Source organism: Penicillium brevicompactum, assembly GCF_028827555.1.
Source record: "Penicillium brevicompactum strain IBT 35665 chromosome Unknown utg000003l_segment0_segment0, whole genome shotgun sequence".
In the NCBI taxonomy this organism is placed as follows: Eukaryota; Fungi; Ascomycota; class Eurotiomycetes; order Eurotiales; family Aspergillaceae; genus Penicillium; species Penicillium brevicompactum.
The window spans coordinates 1951080-1973609 of record NW_026623206.1 but is presented as its reverse complement, the minus strand read 5'-3'; the positions used below and the strand labels follow the sequence as shown (position 1 = coordinate 1973609).

At 50.0% G+C, this 22530-nt stretch overlaps 7 protein-coding genes across 7 annotated transcripts; 5 read left to right on the top strand and 2 right to left on the bottom strand.

Annotated features, from left to right (window-relative positions):
• Positions 1-118: 118 nt before the first annotated feature.
• On the top strand, positions 119-2549 carry N7506_004625 (sterylglucosidase 1; the record flags this gene model as incomplete). Its single annotated transcript, XM_056953919.1, has 4 exons — positions 119-506; positions 557-1487; positions 1538-1856; positions 1908-2549. 4 exons carry the CDS (start codon positions 119-121, stop codon positions 2547-2549), a joined length of 2280 nt encoding a protein of 759 aa, XP_056812808.1.
• Positions 2550-3177: 628 nt separating this feature from the next.
• Positions 3178-7405, top strand: N7506_004624 (karyopherin MSN5; the record flags this gene model as incomplete). The annotated part of the gene is made up of 8 exons (XM_056953918.1): positions 3178-4669; positions 4729-4853; positions 4912-4983; positions 5082-5306; positions 5369-5472; positions 5527-5785; positions 5848-5990; positions 6049-7405. 8 exons carry the CDS (start codon positions 3178-3180, stop codon positions 7403-7405), a joined length of 3777 nt encoding a protein of 1258 aa, XP_056812807.1.
• A 589-nt stretch (positions 7406-7994) lies between these two features.
• Positions 7995-8649, bottom strand: N7506_004623 (putative NADH-ubiquinone oxidoreductase subunit GRIM-19; the record flags this gene model as incomplete). Its single annotated transcript, XM_056953917.1, has 4 exons — positions 7995-8043; positions 8119-8271; positions 8406-8512; positions 8599-8649. 4 exons carry the CDS (start codon positions 8647-8649, stop codon positions 7995-7997), a joined length of 360 nt encoding a protein of 119 aa, XP_056812806.1.
• A 219-nt stretch (positions 8650-8868) lies between these two features.
• On the top strand, positions 8869-10110 carry trm10 (tRNA (guanine(9)-N(1))-methyltransferase; the record flags this gene model as incomplete). The annotated part of the gene is made up of 1 exon (XM_056953916.1): positions 8869-10110. The coding sequence occupies one exon, from the start codon at positions 8869-8871 to the stop codon at positions 10108-10110; it is 1242 nt and encodes a 413-aa protein (XP_056812805.1).
• Positions 10111-11248: 1138 nt separating this feature from the next.
• Positions 11249-13810, top strand: N7506_004621 (uncharacterized protein; the record flags this gene model as incomplete). The annotated part of the gene is made up of 3 exons (XM_056953915.1): positions 11249-11267; positions 11360-12936; positions 12992-13810. 3 exons carry the CDS (start codon positions 11249-11251, stop codon positions 13808-13810), a joined length of 2415 nt encoding a protein of 804 aa, XP_056812804.1.
• A 430-nt stretch (positions 13811-14240) lies between these two features.
• Positions 14241-17513, bottom strand: N7506_004620 (uncharacterized protein; the record flags this gene model as incomplete). Its single annotated transcript, XM_056953914.1, has 1 exon — positions 14241-17513. One exon carries the CDS (start codon positions 17511-17513, stop codon positions 14241-14243), a length of 3273 nt encoding a protein of 1090 aa, XP_056812803.1.
• Positions 17514-18226: 713 nt separating this feature from the next.
• On the top strand, positions 18227-18538 carry N7506_004619 (uncharacterized protein; the record flags this gene model as incomplete). Its single annotated transcript, XM_056953913.1, has 1 exon — positions 18227-18538. One exon carries the CDS (start codon positions 18227-18229, stop codon positions 18536-18538), a length of 312 nt encoding a protein of 103 aa, XP_056812802.1.
• Between the last annotated feature and the right edge of the window lie 3992 nt (positions 18539-22530).

The following is a 22530-nucleotide window of genomic DNA, read 5'->3' as shown; positions in this document are numbered from 1 at the left end:
TTTCCTATATCGGCTCTCTGGCTATCACTGGCCTTGCCCCGTGCCTCGCCGAACTAATCAACCAGCTGGATATCGCGCCTAAATCCATCTCGAGATCTTGCGACTGCCTGTGAAAGACATGGCCCCTTTACGTCTTCGGGTCGAGGGTCAGTCCTTCCGAGACCCTCACAACCGAGAAATTACGCTTAGAGGAATCAACGTCGCGGGCGATGCGAAATACCCCAAGACACCCGACACCCCCTCCTACATTGCGGATAAGTTCTTTGATGGAGACAACGTCTCGTTTGTCGGACGGCCCTTCCCACTGCAAGACGCCCATGTCCATTTCAAAAGGCTGAGGAAATGGGGTTACAACACCATCAGGTACATTTTTACCTGGGAAGCCATTGAGCATGCCGGGCCCGGAATCTACGATCAAGAGTGGATTGACTTCACAATTGAAGTCCTCCGGATAGCCAAGCAATATGAGTTTTATATCTTTATGGATCCGCATCAGGATGTGGTAGGTTGTTTAGATCGGATAAACCGCTTTAATACGTATATTAACAATCTCTAGTGGTCTCGGTTTTCGGGGGTTCTGGAGCGCCCATGTGGACGCTCTATGCAGCAGGTCTGAACCCCAAGACCTTCAAGACCACAGAAGCTGCCTTAGTGCAAAACACATATGATGTCCCTGCGACATTCCCGAAGATGATTTGGAGTACAAACTATACCAGATTAGTTTGCCAAACCATGTTCACGTTGTTCTGGGCTGGACGAGACTTTGCTCCCAAGGCTGTCATTGACGGAATGAACATCCAAGATTATCTTCAAAGTCACTTCATTGATGCATGTGCTCACTTGGCACAAAAGATCCACGATGCAGGGGATCTCGATGGCGATGTGATTATTGGCTGGGAGAGCATGAATGAGCCCCATCGTGGCATCATTGGCGTACAAGACATATCAGTTGTTCCACCCGAGCAGCAGCTCCAACTCGGAACTTCTCCAACAGCGTTCCAGGCCATGCTCACCGGCTCAGGGCGAGCATGCGAGCAGACAACATGGGCCTTTGGTAACTTTGGTCCTCACAAGACTGGCACGGAATTGGTAGACCCTGCAGGTGACATTGCTTGGTTGCCAGCTGATTACGACGACAGCAAGTATGGCTGGGAACGGGATTCCGGATGGAAACTTGGGGAGTGCATCTGGGCACAGCATGGAGTGTGGGACCCATCCACCGACACGCTCCTGCAGAAAGACTACTTTTCGAAGAATCCCCAGACCGGCGAGGCGTTGGACTATGAAAAGTTCACCAACTCATATTTCCTGGATCATTACAGAGCATACAAGAACGCCATACGAAGTATCTGGTCAGAAGCAATCATGTTCTGCCAGCCACCTGTTATGGAAGTTCCCCCAGATGTCAAAGGCACACCTGACGATGACCCCAATATGGTCCATGCAGTTCATTACTATGACGGGCTAACTCTTTTGACGAAGCATTGGTAGGCCCTCAGACAGTCCGTGGATAAATGTCCCAAACTAATTACAGTAGGAATCGTCTCTACAACGTGGATGTCATCGGTGTGCTTCGCGGCAAGTACCTCACCCCGGCGTTCGCTCTTAAGATCGGCGAGTCGGCTATTCGAAACTGTTTGCGTGACCAGCTCAAGTTTCTCCGTGAGGAAAGCCGGAACTACATGGGCTCTCACCCTCTAGTTTTCACGGAGATTGGAATACCATACGACATGGACGACAAATACGCATACAAGACTGGTGACTACAGCAGTCAAACTAGTGCCATGGACGCCAATCATTTTGCGCTGGAGGGCAGTACGTCTAACGGCTATACTCTCTGGGTATACGTCACGCAAGTAAGGGCTCTCTATCGGTCACCGAAGGTAGAACATACTGACCAAAAGTAGAATGACCACGAATGGGGTGATCAGTGGAACGGAGAGGATCTGTCCATCTTCTCTCACGACGATCTGGAATTGCCTAGCAACAGTGCTCGGTCCGCTAATCCCCATTCTCCGGCATATTCTGAAAGTCAAAGTAGTGGAGACGAACCAGATGTCGGGCCCGGGAACCTCAAGGGTGCTTTGGTTACTCCTTCGATCTCTAGTGATCGGTCCAAGCTGTCTATGCAACAGGGCCAGGGCCAGGGCCAGGGATACCGCGCTGCAGAAGCCTACCTCCGTCCGAACCCGACCTATGTCAGCGGCAAATTGGATAGTCATGTGTTTGATCTGAAGACTTGCACATTTACCCTCTCGTTGACGGCCAAAGGACCTACCTCAGCTACCGCGCCGACTGAGATCTATCTCCCGGACTTCCATTTCCCACAGGATAGCCTGGTGGTCACCGTCAGTGGTGGGAAATGGGACATCGAAAATCAGGATATCCAAGGAGTCAAACTACCCTATCTACGATGGTGGCATGCGGAGGGACAGCAAGAGATCACGATTGAGGGATACAGGCGCAAACCTGGGGAGATTGCTAACCCAGCTGGGGAAGATGTCTCGTATTTGGAACAATGCCAAAAGGGTCAATGTACGGTGATGTGATGAGGTATCTGAGAATTTCTTTATCCAAATAGCTTGCAATGTTTTTATTGAAACCATGGACGTTTCATTATGCACCGTTGCGGTCCCGGCTATACAGATAAGATAAACAATGAGGGGCATCGTAGGCAGCTACCAAGAACTATTCACTGCCATGACCGAGATGGGGTGAAAACTAAGTATACAATAAATGAGTATAGTACGAATATCCGAATAAACCAATAAAAACACAATAAAAGACTAAAAATTAATCAGATATGCGAGAATTCGAGCCTCATGCTGCATTCAAACGGCAAACAAACATCGCGTGGAGCATCAAGCGGTGTGTCCATGTCTTGGGGAAATTCTTAGCCCGACAAGTCTCCAATTCCACGAGTATTCCCTTCGACCAAAACACCTACCCTCCCAACACTTCTCCGCATCCTCGTACCTCGTCGCTTCCGAATCGCAACCTCAGGTCCCTTCCCGGAAAGCGCGGCGCGTGCAGGTGGGCCGCAGCGTCCGACTGCTAAGCCAGACAGGTTCAACGGTCATCCATTGTTACCTATTGAGACACGGTCTGAGACTTTCTCATAAGCTGGTATAAGACCGTCTGCTTACCTTCTTCTCTGTCCGGCAGCATATCTTCAACATGGCTGCGGAGGACTTGTCGGAGGGCGGCATGGCCGATATTATCCAGGCCCTGCAAGTCATTCACAACCCTCACTCACCAAACGATATCCGACAGAACGCCTCTCGATTCGTGGAAGATCTGAAGGAGACCGAGGGCGCCGCGCGCAATGGCTTCCTTCTCGCCTCTCGTTTGGAGCATGAGCCTGTGGTCCGTTACTTTGGTCTCACTCTACTCGATCACGTCCTGCGCAAACTGTCATTCTCTTCCCCCGAGGAAGCCACCTCCATTCGATCAATGATCCTACAACTCGCCGAGAACGTCCGACCCGAAGACCCCCACTATTACCGCAACAAGATTCCCCAGCTTTGGTCCGAGGCCGCGAAGAAGAGCTGGGGGCTGGACTGGAACGATATGGATGCTACACTGGTTCAGTTCTGGGGCGCATCTCTTGTGCATAAAGAGCTGGTACTCGCTGTCCTGGAAACTCTCTCCGAAGACATTTTCTTCCGTGAAGATGTTGTCTCGGCCCTACGAGGAAGCGAGCTCAACCGGGCGCTGATTGAGATCTTTACACCGGACAGCATTCTTGAAGCAATCACATCCTCGGAGAAGAATAGCAGTGCCGCTCTGCGCTGCGGTCAGGAGGGTTGGTTGGTTCGCGTGAGCCTGTTCCTCAATGAATGCATCCAGAACATCTCTGGCTCTCAGCAAGCTCGAGACGCAGCTTTGAAGGCCTTGGCAACTCTCAAGTCTGCCCTTTCTTGGTCTGTGTACCCGGCTGTCATTGCTTCCACGGCCATTCTCAGTATTTTCAGGGCCCTGTCCTGTCAAGATGACCAAGTACTTCTCGCTGCAATTGAGGCGCTTCATGCGCTTTATGGTAGAAACACTATTGGCTGCGAAGAATCTCATGCCCTCGTTTGCCTTATCTTTGAGTCTGACTACCTTGTCGCCCTGCGGGGACTTTACGAGTGGTCAGTTGTAGGCCCAGATGATGTCAATGATCCCAGATACTTGGTGTCCAAGAAGGTCTCCGAGATGGTCTCCTACATCGCAGGGTGCCTGGACGATGAAAGGTTCCTGCGTGATACCATGAGCCGTTTAGACTTGCCACCCTTCTTCCACTTCATGATCAACATCATGCAGCACCAAAGCTTGACGGTCTCCATTCCCTGTCTACACCTGTGGTCCAAATTGTTACAGATTTCGAAGATTCATCGGATGGATTTTGTCACAGAGCAAACGCCCCAGTTCCTCAACATCTGCACAGAGCGACTACTCCGTTGGGAGTCGCTTTCCCCCGACTCCGACAACCCGACAGTTGAGTTCTTGTTCGAGGACATTGACACAGCTCCTGAACGTCATGCGTTCGTCGGCAACTACCGCCGCTACTGCTCTTCTATCATAGAGACCATCACGTTAAAGAGACCCCAGGAAGCAGTGCGCGAAATCCTTGCCCGGGTGGACAACAACCTTGATAACCTGTATACCGGGGTTCAACCGTTTAGCAGTGAGTGGAAGACCTTTGCCAATAACCCCTACGTCTGCTCATGCTAATTTATTGTCTAGTGGGAACATTCAGCAAATCCTCCATTCCTATTATGCGAGCGGACTCCCAATTTGCAGTTGTCGAGGCTGTCATCAAGGGTTACAACAAATGGGTGTCGGCACATGGCAAGGCACCACAAAATGATGTGAGACCTGGATCGATTGAGCCTCGTGGTTGCACAGGATCACTAATATTGTCCCTAGGAGTCAAGTCGAATGGAGTTAGAACAAGCTGTGGAAAACTGGGCCTCGACTTTGATGACAAGATCATACGAGGTACGTCAGTTTCTACAAACAAACATCACTATACACATCCATTACTCGGTCTCAATTACGTTGTTTGGAATTGTCACATACTTACACTTCAATACTAGGACCCGGTCATCAAACAAAGAGTTATCAAATTGACTGTTGATGTTTCCTCGAAAGCCCTGGATAAGAACCCAGGATTTGCCCTCAAGGTTCTGGAACACGTTCTGATGACACGTTTGCCGGATCACCCTGAATATCCAATGTATTCTGAGGCCGTCAAAGAACTTCATGGACTCGCCAGTCATGAACTTCGTCGCTTGGCTATGCGTTACGCTGACAGCTTTTCCGTAAGTACTCTCTGGTTGTGAGTATAATTGGCTACAGATAAGTCCTAATCACCCTCTTACAGTCTTTCTACGACGTGATCGAGCCAAAGATTAAAGAGATCACGATGACCAATCATGTGGACGACAAACTGCAGATGGAATTGACATCCATTCTGCTCATCATCACGTAAACTTCATGCCTTTCTCTCATATACCCACTCACTGTGCTAACCTGCTATAGGCAACGTGCGATCGAGATTGACCCAGTCCTACAAAAGAACCGATTAGAATCTTTCCTTGAACCCGTCAAAGTTGCTTGGCACGATGAACAATTCCGTCAAGGCAGTTCCTCCTTCCAAGGATTTTGTGAAATGCTTGGCTTAGAGAATGTCGGTCAATACATGCAGACAAAGCAAGCACAAAAGATGCCAGACTGGACAGAGATCGAGTTGGACAATGAAGGAAAACTTGTTCAGGAAGAGATGACCCGAAAGTTCCAGGTAGAACCCTTTGAGCTCAGTCAATCTTTTCATTGGGATAATTCTGACCATTCTTAACCTAGCTCTTACCGCTGCGTGGTACTAAAACCATGTTGGCTGTCTCGACAGATCGACTCAACAAGACTACACAGGCATATGGAATCGCCCAGGAAATCTGGTTTGACACCATCCGAATGATTCTTCCGACCTTGTTGCAGCTTGTCCGGTAAATTATATTGATTTTCATCCAAATCAACACTCTCATACTAATGGTGCCTTTTTAGCCACGCCCATGCCTTCCACAACCCTGCTAATTGGAACATGATGGACGGCATGCAACCCGTGGTTGAACGAATCTTGACAGACCGGTTCTGGCAGGCTGGCATTTCAACCGGTAGCCGCGATGATTTCTATGCGAGAATCACATCATCCAAGTCCACTCTCGAAGGCTTCGCCTCATCGGTCCGAGGTAAAATCAGAGCTGTCCGCGAGGCATCTTATTCCATGCTGTTCAGCATGAGTCGGTTGGGTTTCATCTTCTATGGATTTGAAGAACTTCCAGTCCCCCTGGCCGAAGCATTGTTTGTTGACTCACCCCATCTCTCCTCTCACCAGTTCTCAGTTCTTCTCAATATCTCCCGCTGCTTGATTGACGACTGCCCCGTGCAATTCCGTGCCAACTTCTTGCCACCCATGCTTTCAACTCTGTTCACCAATATTGATCGCAAGATCACCACGGAATGGGAGTTCATTGAACAACGCCGAGACGGCGGTCCAGATGGAGATCTCACCACAGAGATGAAATCTGAAAGTGTCCTTCGACAGTTAACTTATTCTGCTGTGATCATGGTTGCCAGCCTATTCGATCCGCAGAGAGGCGGTAAACGCTCCCGAATCCCACCAACATCCGACAATTGTCAATCCTGGTCGCTAACTCAATTCCCACCGTTTCAAGACCCAGATAGAACTGAATCAGACCCCAGTGTGGCCCAACCAACCCCAGCACTCTCTGATTCTATCCGCCACTTCGTGCTATCCTCCCCCCAGATCTTCGAGCCCGTCATGCTTTTCTGTACCCACGCCCTTCGCATGCGTGACACACGTTGCTGCAGTATCATTACGCGCGTGATCCGTTCCATTCTGCAGGATTTCGCGCCTAGTCCTGACACTGAAGACACCCCCACCATTCGCACCATTCGCGAGTTCATCTGCTCTGATGTTCTGAAAGCCTGCATTACATCTGTTCATGAATCGTACTTCGTCGATATGCAAAAAGACTTCGCTCAGTTGATTGCCTCGATTTGGATTCTCTATGGCAACTGCAGCGAAACGCCAACCGCCATTTTCTTGAGTTTGCCCGGTATAACCGAGGAGAAGATTGCTCGAACCGAGGGTCATCTCCGCCGATGCACTTCTCCACGTCAGCAAAGGGCCTGGGTTCTTGACTTCTTAGAGTCAGTGCGAGGTGTGAGTGTTTCTGCACAGGGAATGTTCCTCGGTTCTCGTGAGGACCGTCGCAAAGCTCGCTCGGCATTGCAGGAGAGGTATATGACCAACGAAATAGACACTCAGGACCAGAGCCACCGTGTTGATATCAACGACGGTCCGGATCTTGGTGGTGTTGCTGATCTATTTGGTTAAAGTGATATCCATACACTGACCCTATGGTACTTTCTTCCTTGGATCTTTCCTTTTCTTTTTGTCTCTGCATTCTTTCCAGCTTCAAAATACCTATTCTTAGCGAGCTGTGACATATTGAAATAATGATATAGAAGAAAAAAATCCAGCATGCTTTAAACATCCTATGGTTCTCTATCAGACAGTCACCCTGAATAGTTCTATGCTAGCATCAATCAACCTCGTATTCCAGGTTCATGCTCCATGATTTGCCTTTCTTATGGCTGCCCAGAGGCGTGGGAAAATTACAACGTCAAAAGTAGAATAAAGAAATAAGACATTGCAAAAGACTGAACTAAACCTTTCAAATAGGCAAGTAATATCTACAGTTTTCCTCGAACTGTCTTCGAGATAGTTCACCCAAAATAGCCACTGCCATGCTTCTAGCTCTCCCCATAATGATCAGAAAGGCCTAGTTCAGTCCATCTACCATTGAGGCAAGGGGTCACACAATCAAGCATCCCAAAACACCAGCATCATACAGAGTCAAAAGAGAAAGCGTGAATGGGGAGGAACAAAATCGCTCATAACCACAGTGACATAGTCAAGATGTTTATTGAGTGAGGTTGGAAGGGGTATAGGCGAAAGTAGGGCGGACGAAGCTGTGAATAGTAAGATAAGTATCATTCCGGGAATCGGATGTAGAAGCCGCTAGCGCAGTAATGGGCCAGACATACCGGTCAGAGTTGTAGACCTTGATATCGGTACCGAGGAGCTCCTTCTCGCGAGCCTTGTCGGCATAGTGGCGGCGGACCTGGTCACGATCCTCCTCGGCTTGGAGGAGGGGGGTGAGGTGGTGACGGGACCACATCTTCTCACGGGCAAGCTCGCTATAAAACCCTGTCAGTCGCTGAATTTGCAGTATGTCCTTGCGCGGAATTGGATTTTGTATTGGTCTCGATTTCAATTGTGGTTGTTTCGGGACGATCGGAGTGAAGAACGGATCGGGATGGTTGACACATACCGCTGCTCACGGGCACCGTGGAAGTACTTGTAGAAACCGTAGGCCATGATGACGTGCATGCCAATCATGTAGTAGGCGGGCTTGAAGCCGCGGGCAGGGATGTTCCGCTGTAACGAGTGGTAAGTTGTCTGAGTGCTTGTGTGCTGGGCGCGCAGAGCCATTGAGGGCCCGGAATCCGAATTTAACTGCATACCTTGTACTGGACTTGAGCGTAGCCCCCCGTTGGGGGCATATCCTGAGGCATTGTGGCGGGTAGAGCTGGTGAGGGCTTGGAGGGATAGCGAGGAGCCGCTGTGACGATTGGAGAAGTTGGATCTGGACGGTCACGTGAATCGAGTCTGCACAGTAATGAGGGCTAGGTGCGATTTGATTGGTCTGTGGGCTTTGCGGTTTCCGCCCGGGCGATCTACCTACGAGCAGTTGACAGCCCACCTTCAAATTTTGTCAATCGCACCACAACACCATGGACGAAGAAGAGAGGCCTCGGAAACTTCCCAAGCTGAATAACGAGAACCAGGATAATACTGAAATACTTGGTCCCGCTATGACAGGAGCTGGCGATGTGGCCGGCAAGGATCCGGAGCCCGCAGTCGCAAACGAACCCCAAGACCTCTCCGAATTTACAGTCAACAACGCCACAGCTACGAATAATGAGTCTGCTCCTGCGGCCGATGCAGAAGGTGCTGCGCCGGTCTTGTCCAAAAACCAACTGAAGAGACAGCGCAAGGCAGAACGGTACCAACAAAAGCGCGAATTCATGAAGTCCCAAAAGAAAGACAAGCTCGCCGAGAAGAAAGAGCGTCGCCAGAAACTATTTGATGAGGCGAGGGAAAATGGAGGCGAGGAAGCCATCGAGAAGCTCCGAGAGCAATTCCGATCTAAGAAAGCCAGGAAAGGCCGATGCACAATCATACCCATCTCATTCGTGATGGACTGCGGTTATGATGAGCTGATGGAACCCCGGGAGCGGATCTCTCTCGCCGGACAGCTCACACGATCATACTCAGACAACAACCGCGCCCCCTTCCATGGACAGATCATGTTCTCATCGTTCGGCGGACTATTGAAAGAGCGATTCGACACCGTACTATGGAGCCACAAGAACTGGAAGCACATCCGCTTTTTGCAGGAAGACTATGTACACGCAGCTGGATTGACTAAGGAAATCATGTCAGGTCCGAAGGGAGGCAAGCTTGCGGGACCTTTCGAAGCACAGCCCGACGCGAAGCCCGAGGATGGCGAGGTCATCTATCTCAGCAGTGATAGTGAAAATACTCTGACCGAGCTGAAGCCTTACAGCACATACATTGTCGGAGCCCTAGTGGACAAAAACCGACACAAGGCTGTCTGCTACAAGAATGCGGTTGCGAAGGGCGTCAAGACTGCAAAATTGCCAATCGGAGAGTACATTTCGCTGGCGCACCGTCCTGTGCTGGCCACCAACCACGTTATTGAGATTATGCTTCGGTGGTTGGAATGTCGTGACTGGGGTAAAGCTTTCATGCAGGTTATTCCGACTCGGAAAGGTACCGCTTTGAAGGAGACCAAACCCGGGAACGAGGAAACCGTTGAGGATGTCACGGGTGACGCAGAGCATGGAGAAGATGCGGACGATGTGGACGAGGAGCAGATTCAAGCGGACCAGATGAAGCAACTCGAGGAGATGAACGCCTCAGATGAGGAAAGTGAAGATGACAAGGAGTGAACTCCACGAAAAGAAACAAATACCACTCGGGAGCTTATGGAACTCCCTCCCGCCCAAAGCTCATAGTAAATCTAGTCCAGTATTGACATACACAGCGGAATCAATATCAACTCCATCTGGCAGGCCTCCAGTATCTAATTTTTCTACAAAAGGACTCGAGCCAATTTCAACCTTGAACGGTGAGCCCTCTATACATATTCAAGGTTAAAGTTGGCCGAAGATACCTGAGCATCCATGAATACCTAGGTAGTCCCTATGTGTCCACCTGTCGTAATAACCTTGGAACCTTGGAAGGGCCTTGGGCCTACGGGGAATATATGAAATACCCATGGACCTGGGAACAATACCACAGAAGACCTTGGACATGGCTTCGATTGCGCTCAAGCCCTGGAGGTTTCTCTCGAAATATTCATCCTAGTGTTCCGAGGTTGTAAAGCTGCCCATATAGTCCACGGGTGCACATTTAAAACATTGGAAACCCGAGCTCGTCCTGAGGTCTTGATATATATCCACAAGCCCACCTTCCCAGTTCATTATCCTCACACAGTGATTTCAAGCCCTGGAGATTAACCTCATGAATACCAACAGAACCTTGGAGATCCCGAGCCAGTTAAAGTCTTGGAAGGAACTCGGGAGTCTGCATTTAGGCTGGGGTGGTACAAAAGAGGAGGGAAATGAATAAACAGACTGCCAAATGTGGCTTGGTGGGATCAGGAATCACATCCCTTAATGATACAATAATGACGACGTGATCAACATGTACCAGTTTCGTGGTCTAGCGGTTATGATTTTCCGTTAACAATTGCCTCATTGGCGAGTGTTCCGGAAAGGTTCTGGGTTCGATTCCCAGCGAAACTAATTTTTTTGTACCTTTTCCTTTTTTGGACAGCTATATAACCCGTTTAGGCAAGGCGTGAAAATTACATAAACAATTAGCCACAACATCTATGACGGAGGCGATTTTTCATTGTGATCGCAACCCGCGTATTTTCTACACCTTTCTCGTCTTTTTTGGGCAGAAGGTCTCTCTTTCTGTCTTCTGCTCTCGCCGAAAGCTCCATCTGCTTTCCGCCTGCTACTCGCCACCCCTTCCTTCCTTCACATTTCTCTTTTGTTTTGGCAGCTGCCCCTCGCAACCATGTTTATGCTCCGCAACGGTAAGCAACGCTCCCTGATGCCCCGCCAAACCCCTCCAACTGAGGTTATCGTGTCTGAATACTGAACTGACTTTTGTTTTTCATTCCTAAAGTGAGCAAGTTCATTTTCGGCGACGCCTCAAAAGAATCTATCATCGAGATTCCTCAGGGCGAGCTGTATCTGGTCAGGCCGCAGTCACCCAAGGGTTACTCCGAGCTTATCTTCAAGGACGCCGCAGCGACAATCCGACGCACGGGCCAGGATTTCCAGTATCAGCTCGTGATCCAGAGAGCCTACGAAGAAGGCGAGGAGGAACTGGCAGATGACGACGGTGAACAAGGCTCCGGCGACAGCATCGACAAGGACGAAAAGGTTTTCTTGCTCGACCAAACTATCCACTTCCGCTCCGAGCTTCGTGAAGGAGGAGCCAAGATCCTGGCCTGGGACGATCTGAGTGGGGACCCTGGTGATCTCTTCGAATTCATCTGTGATTCCTCAGTTCCATCGGACAAGGTAGCCACATTCGAACTTGCCGCTCTCCAGTGCCAATACGAGCGCAAGCACCGCCGCAGCGCCCAAAAGGCCACAGAATCAGAACTGGAAGAGTTCTCTTACAACGCAGAAGAGCCTCTTCCCTCCGCGAGCCCTATCTCGTCACCAATTACCAAATCACGCGGAAACTCCGTATCGGCAGAAGAATCCACCGCTGCCATGGCGCGAGACGTCGAATATGCCCAAGCCAAAGGGCAGATCAAGACCGCCAGTGCCGAAGAAGAGCCCACGGCTGCCCCGCCCTCTGCTGCCCAACCCGAAGCAAAGGAGATTCTAACAAAGGAGCGTGCAGAGCTGCATCTCTTTGACTTCTCTACTGGAACTTTCGTGCAACAGGAGTCAGATGTTATTGCCACTGTCTCAGAAGTTGGAAACTGGCAGTACTGGCTCCAGATCTCAGGCGAGGAGAAGGAATGGTTAGGACAGGCTGTTGTTGCTGATATCAACCCTGTATTCAACTTTGAATACCTTTCCTTCATCTTCAACGCGTTCGGCGAGGATGGCTCAGCTTACTCATGGCTTCTGCGTTTCAGAGATCAACCCTCGGAAGAACGTTTCCAGGAGGGTCTGATGCAGGCTCTATGGGAACAGCTGAATGAAATGAAGTGGACCAAGGTCAAGGATAATGACCGAGACTACGTTCTAGATGCTTTCCAAGACCTTACAATGGAGGATGCCGAGGATCAACCAGAGGAAGAAGCCGAGGAGGAAGAGGAAGAACCCGAAGAGGAGTATGACGGCGACCAGGATGACGCACAGCGGAGTGAACACTACGACAGTGATGAGGAGGAGGAAGATGTTGTGACCCGTGACGCCGATGGAAATGTCAACTCCCAGCTGGCAGTTGGCTACAAGCACGATCGCTCGTTTGTGGTCCGTGGTTCCAAGATTGGTGTCTTCAAGCATACCCCACACAACAACCTCGAGTTCTCTACCACCATTTCCAAGGTTCAGACTCCCAAGGGTAACCTTTTCAGCCCCAAGAAAGTTATGCTTCACGCCGAGGATCAGAACATGATTCTCCAAAACGGCGATGACCCCAACTCTTTGTTCAAGATGGATCTTGAGTACGGCAAGATTGTCGATGAATGGAAGGTTCATGACGATATCGGAGTTGAGACATTTGCACCCGAAAACGTAAGTTCGCATGCAGCTCTTATATTACACCCAAGTGTACTAACTATAGTTTCAGAAATTCGCGCAAATGACCTCTGCCCAGCCGTTCGTTGGTGTCTCCAAGAACGCCCTTTACCGCATCGATCCTCGTCTTTCGGGTAACAAGCTCGTCGACTCCGACTTGAAGCAGTACGCTAGCAAGAACGACTTCTCTGCAATGGCTACCACCGAGAAGGGCTATCTCGCCGTCGCCTCGAACAAGGGTGACATTCGTATGTTCGACCGTCTGGGTATCAATGCCAAGACTCACATTCCTGCCCTCGGTGAACCTATCATCGGTCTTGATGTGTCTGCCGATGGACGCTGGGTATTGGCAACCTGCCGTACCTACTTGCTGCTCATCGACTCCTTGCAGAAAGAAGGCAAGAACGAAGGCAAGCTCGGATTTGAGCGTGCTTTCGCCAAGGACTCGAAGCCCCAGCCTCGCCGTCTTGGTCTGCAACCCGCCCACGTTGCGCAATTCCAGCACGAGACCAAGCAGCCTCTTTCATTCACACAGGCTCGCTTCAACACCGGTGTTGACTCCACTGAGACCAGTATCGTCACCGCTACCGGTCCCTTCATCATCACCTGGAGCATGAAGAAGGTTCTGGCGAACCGCAAAGACCCTTACACCATCAAGCGCTACGAACAAAACGTTATGGCTGACAACTTCCGCTTTGGATCCGACAAGAACGTTATTGTTGCGCTGCCCAATGAAGTCAACATGGTCGCAAAGCGTACTTTCCAGAAGCCCACCCGTGAAAGCATTGCTGGTCCCGCTACCCCCAACCGTGCACGGAGCGGATGGAGCAGCCGCCTCGGCAGGGATGACGTTGTCAACTCGCCTTACTAGTTGGCCTTTCGCTTTCGAACCCCTCCTGTTACGCATTTCACTGACCCCTTTCCCTTTGATATTTTGTACCATTACCCATACCCCCTGATGTTTTGTGCTTTCGGAAATACTATTTCTTTGTGATTTTTTGGTGCTCTTGATTCAACCTTGCGGCTCAACATTGGTGCGCCTTTGGCTCAGCAGACCTTGTGCATTCTCCCTGACACTAATTGATTCTCTCTTCGGTCAGTTGGATTTCGCCTTTGTGGTCACGCCATCTTCACACTGAATTTTGGCGGCCAAAGCAGCTAGCGAGATTCCATTTAGATAGCCAGCTAGGTAGTTCAAATTAATCACAATTGAATATTCTCAATTTCACGAATTGCTAGAAAAGGAGCAAGGTGGCATACACTGATATTAGGGTACAAAACAAGCAAACGCCTAGCAAGAATCATTCCTCGTCAGTCCAATCTTCCATCTCATAATCCACGTCAACCTCCCCACCAAACATGCCACCATGGACATCTCTCATATGCCCGTAGATTCGATCATCATCAAAGGCATCTCCACAGAAATAACACCAGTCAACACCACAGTCCACCACAGAGCACTTCATATGTCCACAACCAGAGATCTTCATAGTCATAGTCTCACACTTAGGGCAAGGCTTGACACTCTCCAACAAACGTTTCTCAGCATCCAAGCCAGCAATCTCCCGCCTTAGTTCCTCCTCTTCCATCCCCACCTCAACAACCCTAGCTTTTTCAATACACTCACCACACCGCCACCCCCGTAGCTCAGGAGGAGCACCACGCGCACAGCTCCTCTCCATAAACTCCTTGGCAGTATGGCACCCCTGACACCAAGCATAGACTAGCGTCCCCTTATCACGGACCGCATTAGCCAGATCTCTGACCGCATGAACTCCCATCCCATGCTTCGCCAACGTCTGAGGAGCAGGATACCGACGACAGAATGGACAGCCCAAAGCAGCGGTGTTGATAACACTACCAGCCCGATTAAGCCCATACCAGCCTGACAAGCATTCCTTACAGACGCGCTGGAAACATCCTTGACGACCACAGGCCTTTGCAAGTGTTCCGTGCTGGAAACGCGAGAAACACAGTGAACATTTCGTACGGCTGGTCTTTCGATTCGAGACAAGGCTTTTGAGCTTGGCGATTATATCACTTGCGTTGCGAATCTGTTTTCCTTTGAAGAATAGCCGTGCGTCAGAAACTGGGAAGAGCTCGATCTCATTGAGGAAGGGCTCGGTGCCAATATTTGAAATCTTTTCGAATATCGATGTGTCGGAGAATGTATGACCTTTGACTAGCCACAAGTAGTCATTTTGGGTACTGATGGCCTTGGCCGTCAACTCTAGCTTTTCATGTGGTCCACAGCCTGATGTACAAGGTGGACATATGAATTCTGCTTCGATGAGTGAAGAGTCTCTGTACTCTTTGGGCCAGATCATGCGGTTCATACACCGAGTACACTCGATGATGGGGGCAGGCTCTTCTGTTTGGCTTCGACAGTAATGGCATTTGGGACGGGCTCCCAATGCGTCGGCGTTATAGACGATGTATTGGGCTCTGCAGGATTGAGAGAAACATTCGACCCAGGTTGTGTTGGCGGAGATATCGGTAACAATGCCTTGGTTCAGATATTTCTTTTTGGTCTCTTCATTTTCGTAATCTGACTCTGAAACACGGCATAGACCGCATTTTCTGTTGGGACCCATGATAGTAACTGATCGGGGATATTGGCAACCTTGACAAGTTACCAAAGGTCCAATTGGCGCACTTGTCTTTTGTGGAGTCCATGGAACTAGTACTTCGAGTGGCGTTTCGAGGTTCCACTCAAGGATCTTGAAAGACACAAGGCTTTTGAATAACGTTCTGTCAGAAGCATGAAGAAGTCGAGGCTGGTCTTTGCCTTGGCTCTGGATTCGCTTCCTGTGTGCTTCGTCGGCGTCAAGGAGAAGAGAAAGACATCCAATGCTCCAGTTTTCAGGAGTTGAGAGGTCATTCCACTTGTCTTTGAATGCAAGCATTTCTTGCTCTGCGGCTTTCTCCAGTGGTATGATTCCAACCTGTAAACAAAGTGCAGCAACAAGAGCACCGGGACGAGGACCCAGCTTTGTTCCTGGCTTGATGACGTGGAAAAGTATTCTCCAGAATTGCTTTTGGTATTTTTCTGATGTCAGAGCCAAGGGTATTTTAGTAACGCTCTCAGTGGTAGTCCCAGAGATATGCGTTGGCATATCGCTTTCTTTCTCCACAATAGTCAGTCTGGACAAGATGGTACCCAGTTTTCGAAGAATGGAACGGTCACAAGATCGGCCGATTTCGAGAAGGTCGGCGCGAGTCATGTCAGAAAGAGGCTGGGTGGATTGTGCTGACTCGTTTGGTGTACCGGAGAAGTCCAGAGTGGGATCAAGAAAGACGCAAGGATACTTCTCTGAATCCGGGACCCTGTTGATGGTAGCCACGATATCTCCGGCAAAGTCGTATGACTCTTCGAGCCAGGTTTTCATGTTTGCACGCTGATCTGGCTCCTTCATCTTTTCCAAGCGGTGGTTGAATGCTTGTAGGATCTCGTCGCGGCGAGGGTAGGCTCGGTCACTGCAAACTGCGCGCCACAGAGTTCCCAATACAGGGTTGAGTGTCAATGCTTCGATGTGGTCCTCGATGATCTTCTCTAGATATTTGACGACAAAGACCTTGTAGTCGGGGTCTATCATGTAGCGTTTTGCAAAGTCTTGCACAGGCGTAGCCTTCTTGGCAACATGCTCGTCGATGATGTTGGGAAGGAGCATGGTTTTGGTGATGTTCTCCTTGCAAGGCGAATTCTTTTTGAGATCATTCGAGAAGAATGTCATTGTATGTTGATCTTTCTCATTCTGAATGCTGTCAATGCCTTCCAATGAGGCATATCGAGACAATTCTCCGGGAAGAACTTCGGGCTCATTCTCACTGGCAGAAGTAAGGGTCTTTGTAACTCCCATCCAAGCCAAGAGAAGATGAACAGTCAACTTGGCGATATTACCGGGAAGGTAGCTCTTGATATTGAAACAACTTCCATTGGTTCTCGTGGCCAAGTAGTTATACCAGGCAGCATCACCGGGGGCCATATAGGGATCAAGAATCGCGAAGAACTGCGCCTTCTTGGCTCCGTGTCGGAACGTATCAGTCACCGAAATCCAATCAAGAAAGGAGGGCCCAAGACTTGAATATGACGTTGGATTAGACAAGGCTTCCTTTTCTGAAGCTGCGTTCTTCATTCCCAAAAGGTTATCGGCGGGATGAGGAGGTGCATCCGTGTAGAGAAAGATAAGGGTTTCTGCGTCCTCGCGCATGAGCTCGTAGGCTCTTGCAAGAGCTGTCTTGACGGCTTCCGGGTAGTCTCCCCCTCCGGCTGCCATGAGCTTTTTGGCAAACTCGATCAGATCAGGTTGTTGTGATAGGGCGACTTCGTCTTGGTCCTGATCCTGGTCCAGCCAGCCTGACCACTTGAGAAGAGGTTTGTCGCAATAATCGCGGTATGCGAGGACTCCGATACGAGAAAAACAGCCCGTCAGAGTGGAGATGGAGATAACTTGAGGAAGAGAGGTGATCAGTGAGCGTAGATAGCAGCTCATAGACCCTGTTGCATCGGCGATGATGAGGAAATCTTGCTTTTTCATCGTATGATCCATCGTGGAATCTGTGCTATGATCCATGATGAGGTATTGGAAAGGAAAAAGAAGAAAGTATTCTCTCGTGGAACTTATGGGACTCAAAGACTGTATCTAAGCTGGGGCGCAGAGCCGCACAGCGTCAACATTTGGTGACTCAAACAATGTTAAGCGCCGCCCACATCGGCGTCAAAAAACGGGGAGATCTGACTCACTAAATGCACTAACCTTGGAACTAGAAACCAGAGGCCTTAGCACAGCGCCTAAATGGCGCGTTTTTGTTTTACTTGTATCGCGGGGTCCCAAAAGGGTTCCCGATACTTCATTCCTGTTACGTAGTCTTGGACATTTCGATACGTACGATTGATTGGATTTGGCCCTTATATAAAACCTTGGAGTTCTGAAACAGTGTCTGGCTGAATCCATCTATGCTGTTCTTGTTACTGGATAATGGGCTCCTAGTCGAGCACTCAAGTCCACAGTTTCAAGGCTTCCTATTTCAAGGCACCTAACATCACCCCGCTCGACAAAAGGTGCGCCGTCCTCGGCCGCTGAAAATGTAAGGAACTGTAGGCATGTGCTAATAATATTGGAAAGATTTGATGTAATGAAATGGTAAAGACAGAGTGGCAGATGGCATAGACAGTAAGCAGTCGACGCTAGGATGGCGGCGGCGCCATAACCCACTGCTGTAGCAGGTTACGGTAAATATCCGCCTCAAGGCTGTCGTCGGGAAGCGCTCTGATCCGTTGCTCGAGATGCCTGACATTGGAGTAATAGGGAAGGAAATCCACCACCGCGTTGCTGCACTGGTTGTCGTGTCTGACCAGAGCGACCACATGTGCTATCCAGTCCTCTTCGTCTGTGCGGAGCCAACGCATGCCCATTTAGCCGCCGAGGCGTGGCTAAACATGCGGCCCACACAGCCCGAAGTCCAAGCCGCCCCCGCAAACGAGCTGGGCTTTGAGCCCCCTGAAAATACACAAATCATTAAAAGTCTCAAATTCGTTCTTCATTTTGTTTCGGTGGGCTTCATGACATTCAAATCCATTGCAATTTGCCACAAGTAGACTCAATAAAATAGATTGGTAGGAGGTAAATGGGGTTTGCAAGTGTTAGGCATTCAATCATGTACTCCTTGGCTGCGCCTCGAAAGTCCGCAATAGGGTTTCAAGTATGAGTAAGATAAAATGCGTGTAAAATGAGACGCAGTTCGCGGAGAAGGATGACATCCGTGTAAAACGAGTCAACAGTTGTGGCCAAAGAGGGTGGCGTTCACATCAATAAGCTCGGCCAATCCTCGACGGGCTGCATGTCAGCTTTGGAAGGCATTTCCCTCTTTTGAGGCCGGAGTTATGGTCGAGTACGAGATAAAAATCAGGGTGAGCCAGTTGTGAGGGTCCTTCACGTCTCTCGAAAGAGTGTCGTGATTTCAGCCAACGAGTTCCGTCGCCAGAGCGAGTAATTTCCCTCTTCAGCTCATTTCGGACGTTCACGACGAACTCGTTGCTGCAACGAAGCGACCTTTCACACACCTCATTATCTCAAGAATGACGGCAGCCACTGTGGATTTTGCGGTAGAAATTGCTATGATCCTGATTAATTCAATGTGATCGCAACCGAATCTCAAGGAAACCACCCAGTATATTACCAGTGATTTGGTTCTGCTTCAATGCAAGCGATGTCATGAACAACATTCTGTGTAAATAGCCGTGCAGCCGAGCAAATCTAAAGTGTGAGACAGCTTTCAGCGTTCAAGAAAGCTGTGATGATGTCGACATGGTGCAGCGGTAACCTATTTCTATTTTGGGCAGCGATCGCGATGATCGTTTTGTTGGACATTGGTTTCGAAATAACCGCATAGGGTTCGTGGGAATCTGCGCCTTTGATCTCGTAAAATCCTCTTCAGAATAGGTGTTCTTTGTATCTTGGAATGTGAGACGGCTAGAACCAGCACGGAAACATGGCAATGGCTTGCTTTGCTTCTAGGCAGATTGAGTGCTCTTTATGAGGGGCAAAGGCAGCCCCGATAAAAGAGGTGTTTGAGTTGAGCAGGCCAAAATAGGAAACAGAGGCCATTCCTGCAGAGGGTAGAACCGGAGGATTCAGGCCGAGCAAATCTGCAACCGCGTTGGGCAAGTCATGCGGATGTGTGACAGGCTGAAGGGGGAAACTTGGACCCCATGTATTTGTTCTTCTCCCCTCTCCCCCTTCTTCTTCTCTCACCAGATTATAATTGGCATATCCAAGAATTCGATTTCTTCATTGAATTCTCCGCAGATCATATCTGGGGCCGATAATGTCACCGAGGCTTATATCGATCCGACAAAGAATTCTACTATTGAGGTCAGCTGCAAGCTCCCCAGTAAGCCCGGGCGGAATAAGCTTGGTTGCCGTGAACCCAGAGATGGAAGCCCCTCCGGGTATTGGCTGTGGCTTAAAAAGCCTCTTGCGTCGTCGGTAAGACACCGTCCGTCGTGGACATTGGCCCCCCCACAGGGCCTGGAGGTACATTATGGCTTTCTGATATGAGAAACCTTTCGCAGCTTGACGACAGTTCCGATTTTAACGCTGCCCAGCGTTGCCCCTAGACACACGTTCTTCTGGGCTGGCACTAATGAAATGTGATATCCCGCCTCTTATGGAATCTGGTAGACGATTTTGGGGTGGCTTCTTCTCATGGGAGATAGCCAAAGGCACTATTCTCTGTTGTCGTCTATTCGCGCGGCCCCGATGCCAAAGTCTGTACACCCATCAACTTTTGCCTGTCGTGTTGATCTGAGAACAATGCCTTTTCCGGGTGTTCAACTACACAAACAGTCAATTTGAGGCTTTTGGATGTGGAGAGCACTGTGAATTCCTCGATTGTGAATTTCACTATTGTCACGCCGATTTGTGCGAGAATCAATAGGACAAGCCATTTGAAAAGGGTCCAGGTGCGTCCTGCAAACCAACTTCCCGCGACACTGGGACTTTCAAGTCGGCTTATCGTTTCTCAGCTCAGCGTCTGGTGACCTGGCGTTCCCGCTCTCGAACGACGCAATGACCGCATGTGACCCATGAAGTGTCTAGAGGCCTTGAATATCGTCTCAGCAAATTCCGATCTTGTTTGGTAGTGCGTTCTGAAATACTTACTCCTGGTCTGATCGTGATGGAGACACTGATGTCTTGCTCCATGTCGATATCTGGTCCCAATTAGGGCCGAATCGTAGATGCAACGTAAGACCCGCTGTGCAAAGGCAGGACCACCTCGTGCTCGACCGCTAAAGCGCGAGCTGTATTGAAGGGGTATCCAGAACTGAATTGGCGATCATATCGAGTGGCAGACGCGGAGACCTCCTGCGGGAATCCGGTCGTCCGAACCGCTTGGTACTCTCGCTCATTGATGTGAGTCGCTGGTCGACTCGATGAAATTTCACCAAGTTGAAACGCTTGGGCGAAGCAATGCGTACTCGGCATCATTTCTGGTGAAAAGTGTTCATGTCATTGATGATGTGGGCATGCTTGTGATAGCGTGTGACGAAGTCCGTATCAGTCCATGCTTCGTGAAGCAAGTCGCGGCTTTCCTGGAGTGGGGTGCGGAAGCAGGCAAGACTTTCGTCGAGACAGGCCACGCAGGCGCAGTGCCAGCGGTCACCACGGTGACAGGTGGGGGTTCCCCAAGCATGGTCAGCGCAAAGGTCCATCACATCATAATCAATGAGGATGGCACAGGTGATACCATACTCGCCATTGCAAATTTGAAGACTAGAGAGCTAGACGCTACGCATCTAGTTTGCGAATTATTGCAATTCTGCAAAGTGCCTCATATTCTCTCTCATTGATTATGGGAGTGATCGGGTTGTTCTTTGGTAATAGAGGCCCTTTTTCTCTCTGAACGCTGCGTTCACCCTGGGTCAGACCGCACTTATGAGTGACGTGAGCGGCCCTCCTTGATGTTAGGGTATTGGCCCCTTCAAACGTGCATGGCGATAATGAGGAGTTTCTGGAAGCGGACGACATGGCCAAGGCGTCTGGCAAGGGCCGTCATGTAAAAGCCGGTCGTTCGGTAGCTGAAGACGGGAGTTGTGATATTGGGTTCGCGCACCAGGCACTGGAATATCCATCAGCAGCGGGGCGACGGGCCACGAAGTGTACGGGCCCTGAAAAAAGCACCTCATTCTGCTGCGAGGCAGGTAATTCATCAGGCTTGCCTGCAGTATGGCCGGCACAGCGCCCCTAAAGTGCACGGGGTGTTGCTGAAGAGGTATATCTGGACGTCTCGCACCAGCGTTTGCGCATCAGGCGTTGGAACACCAAGATCACCGGGCAATGGGCCACGCAGTGTGATCTCTCTGAAGAAAGCACCTAATTTTGTGGCGAGCTAGGTAAACAAGCAGGCTCGCCTGTAGGATGGCCGGCTCAGCGCTCCCTAGAGAGCAAGTGGTGTTGCTGAGGATGTAAACCTGGGCGCCTCGTGCCAGGGTTCGCGCACCGGGCACTGGAATATCCAGGCGCATCGGGCGACGGGCCGTGTAATGTATGGGCCCTGAAAAAAGCAACTCACTGGGCAGAGAGCTGGGTAATCGCATAGGCTCGTCCACAGGAACGCCTGCACTGCGCTCTCGAGAGAGCAGGGGTTGTGGCCAAGGAGGTATACCTGGGCGTGGCGTTGCGCATCAGAGTAATCGCGAACGCCTGGTATTGTATCACGGCGACGGAGATACAACCATATATCTTTGGTTCATGTTCCGGAAATCGAGCTCCTATAGCCCCTTAGAGCTGTATAAAAAAGAGCTCCCATAGCTCCTTAGAGCTGTATAGGAAGATATAAAGGCCACGGATGCCCCGTGGGTGGATGTGAAAGAAAATGGAGATGAGTGTTGAGGAAGGAAGAATCGGAGATGAAGATGGAGCTTCTTATGTAGTCCCGGTGGCAGGGCTGACATGACTTCAGGGCGTAGATAGATGAAGAGACGGACGTTGAAGCCATGAGAAATTTCCGGGTTGAGATGGTTATCAGTTGAAGGTAAGTGAGGAACCTCGGGGGATTTAAACTTAGGTGATATCACATACTTCAAAA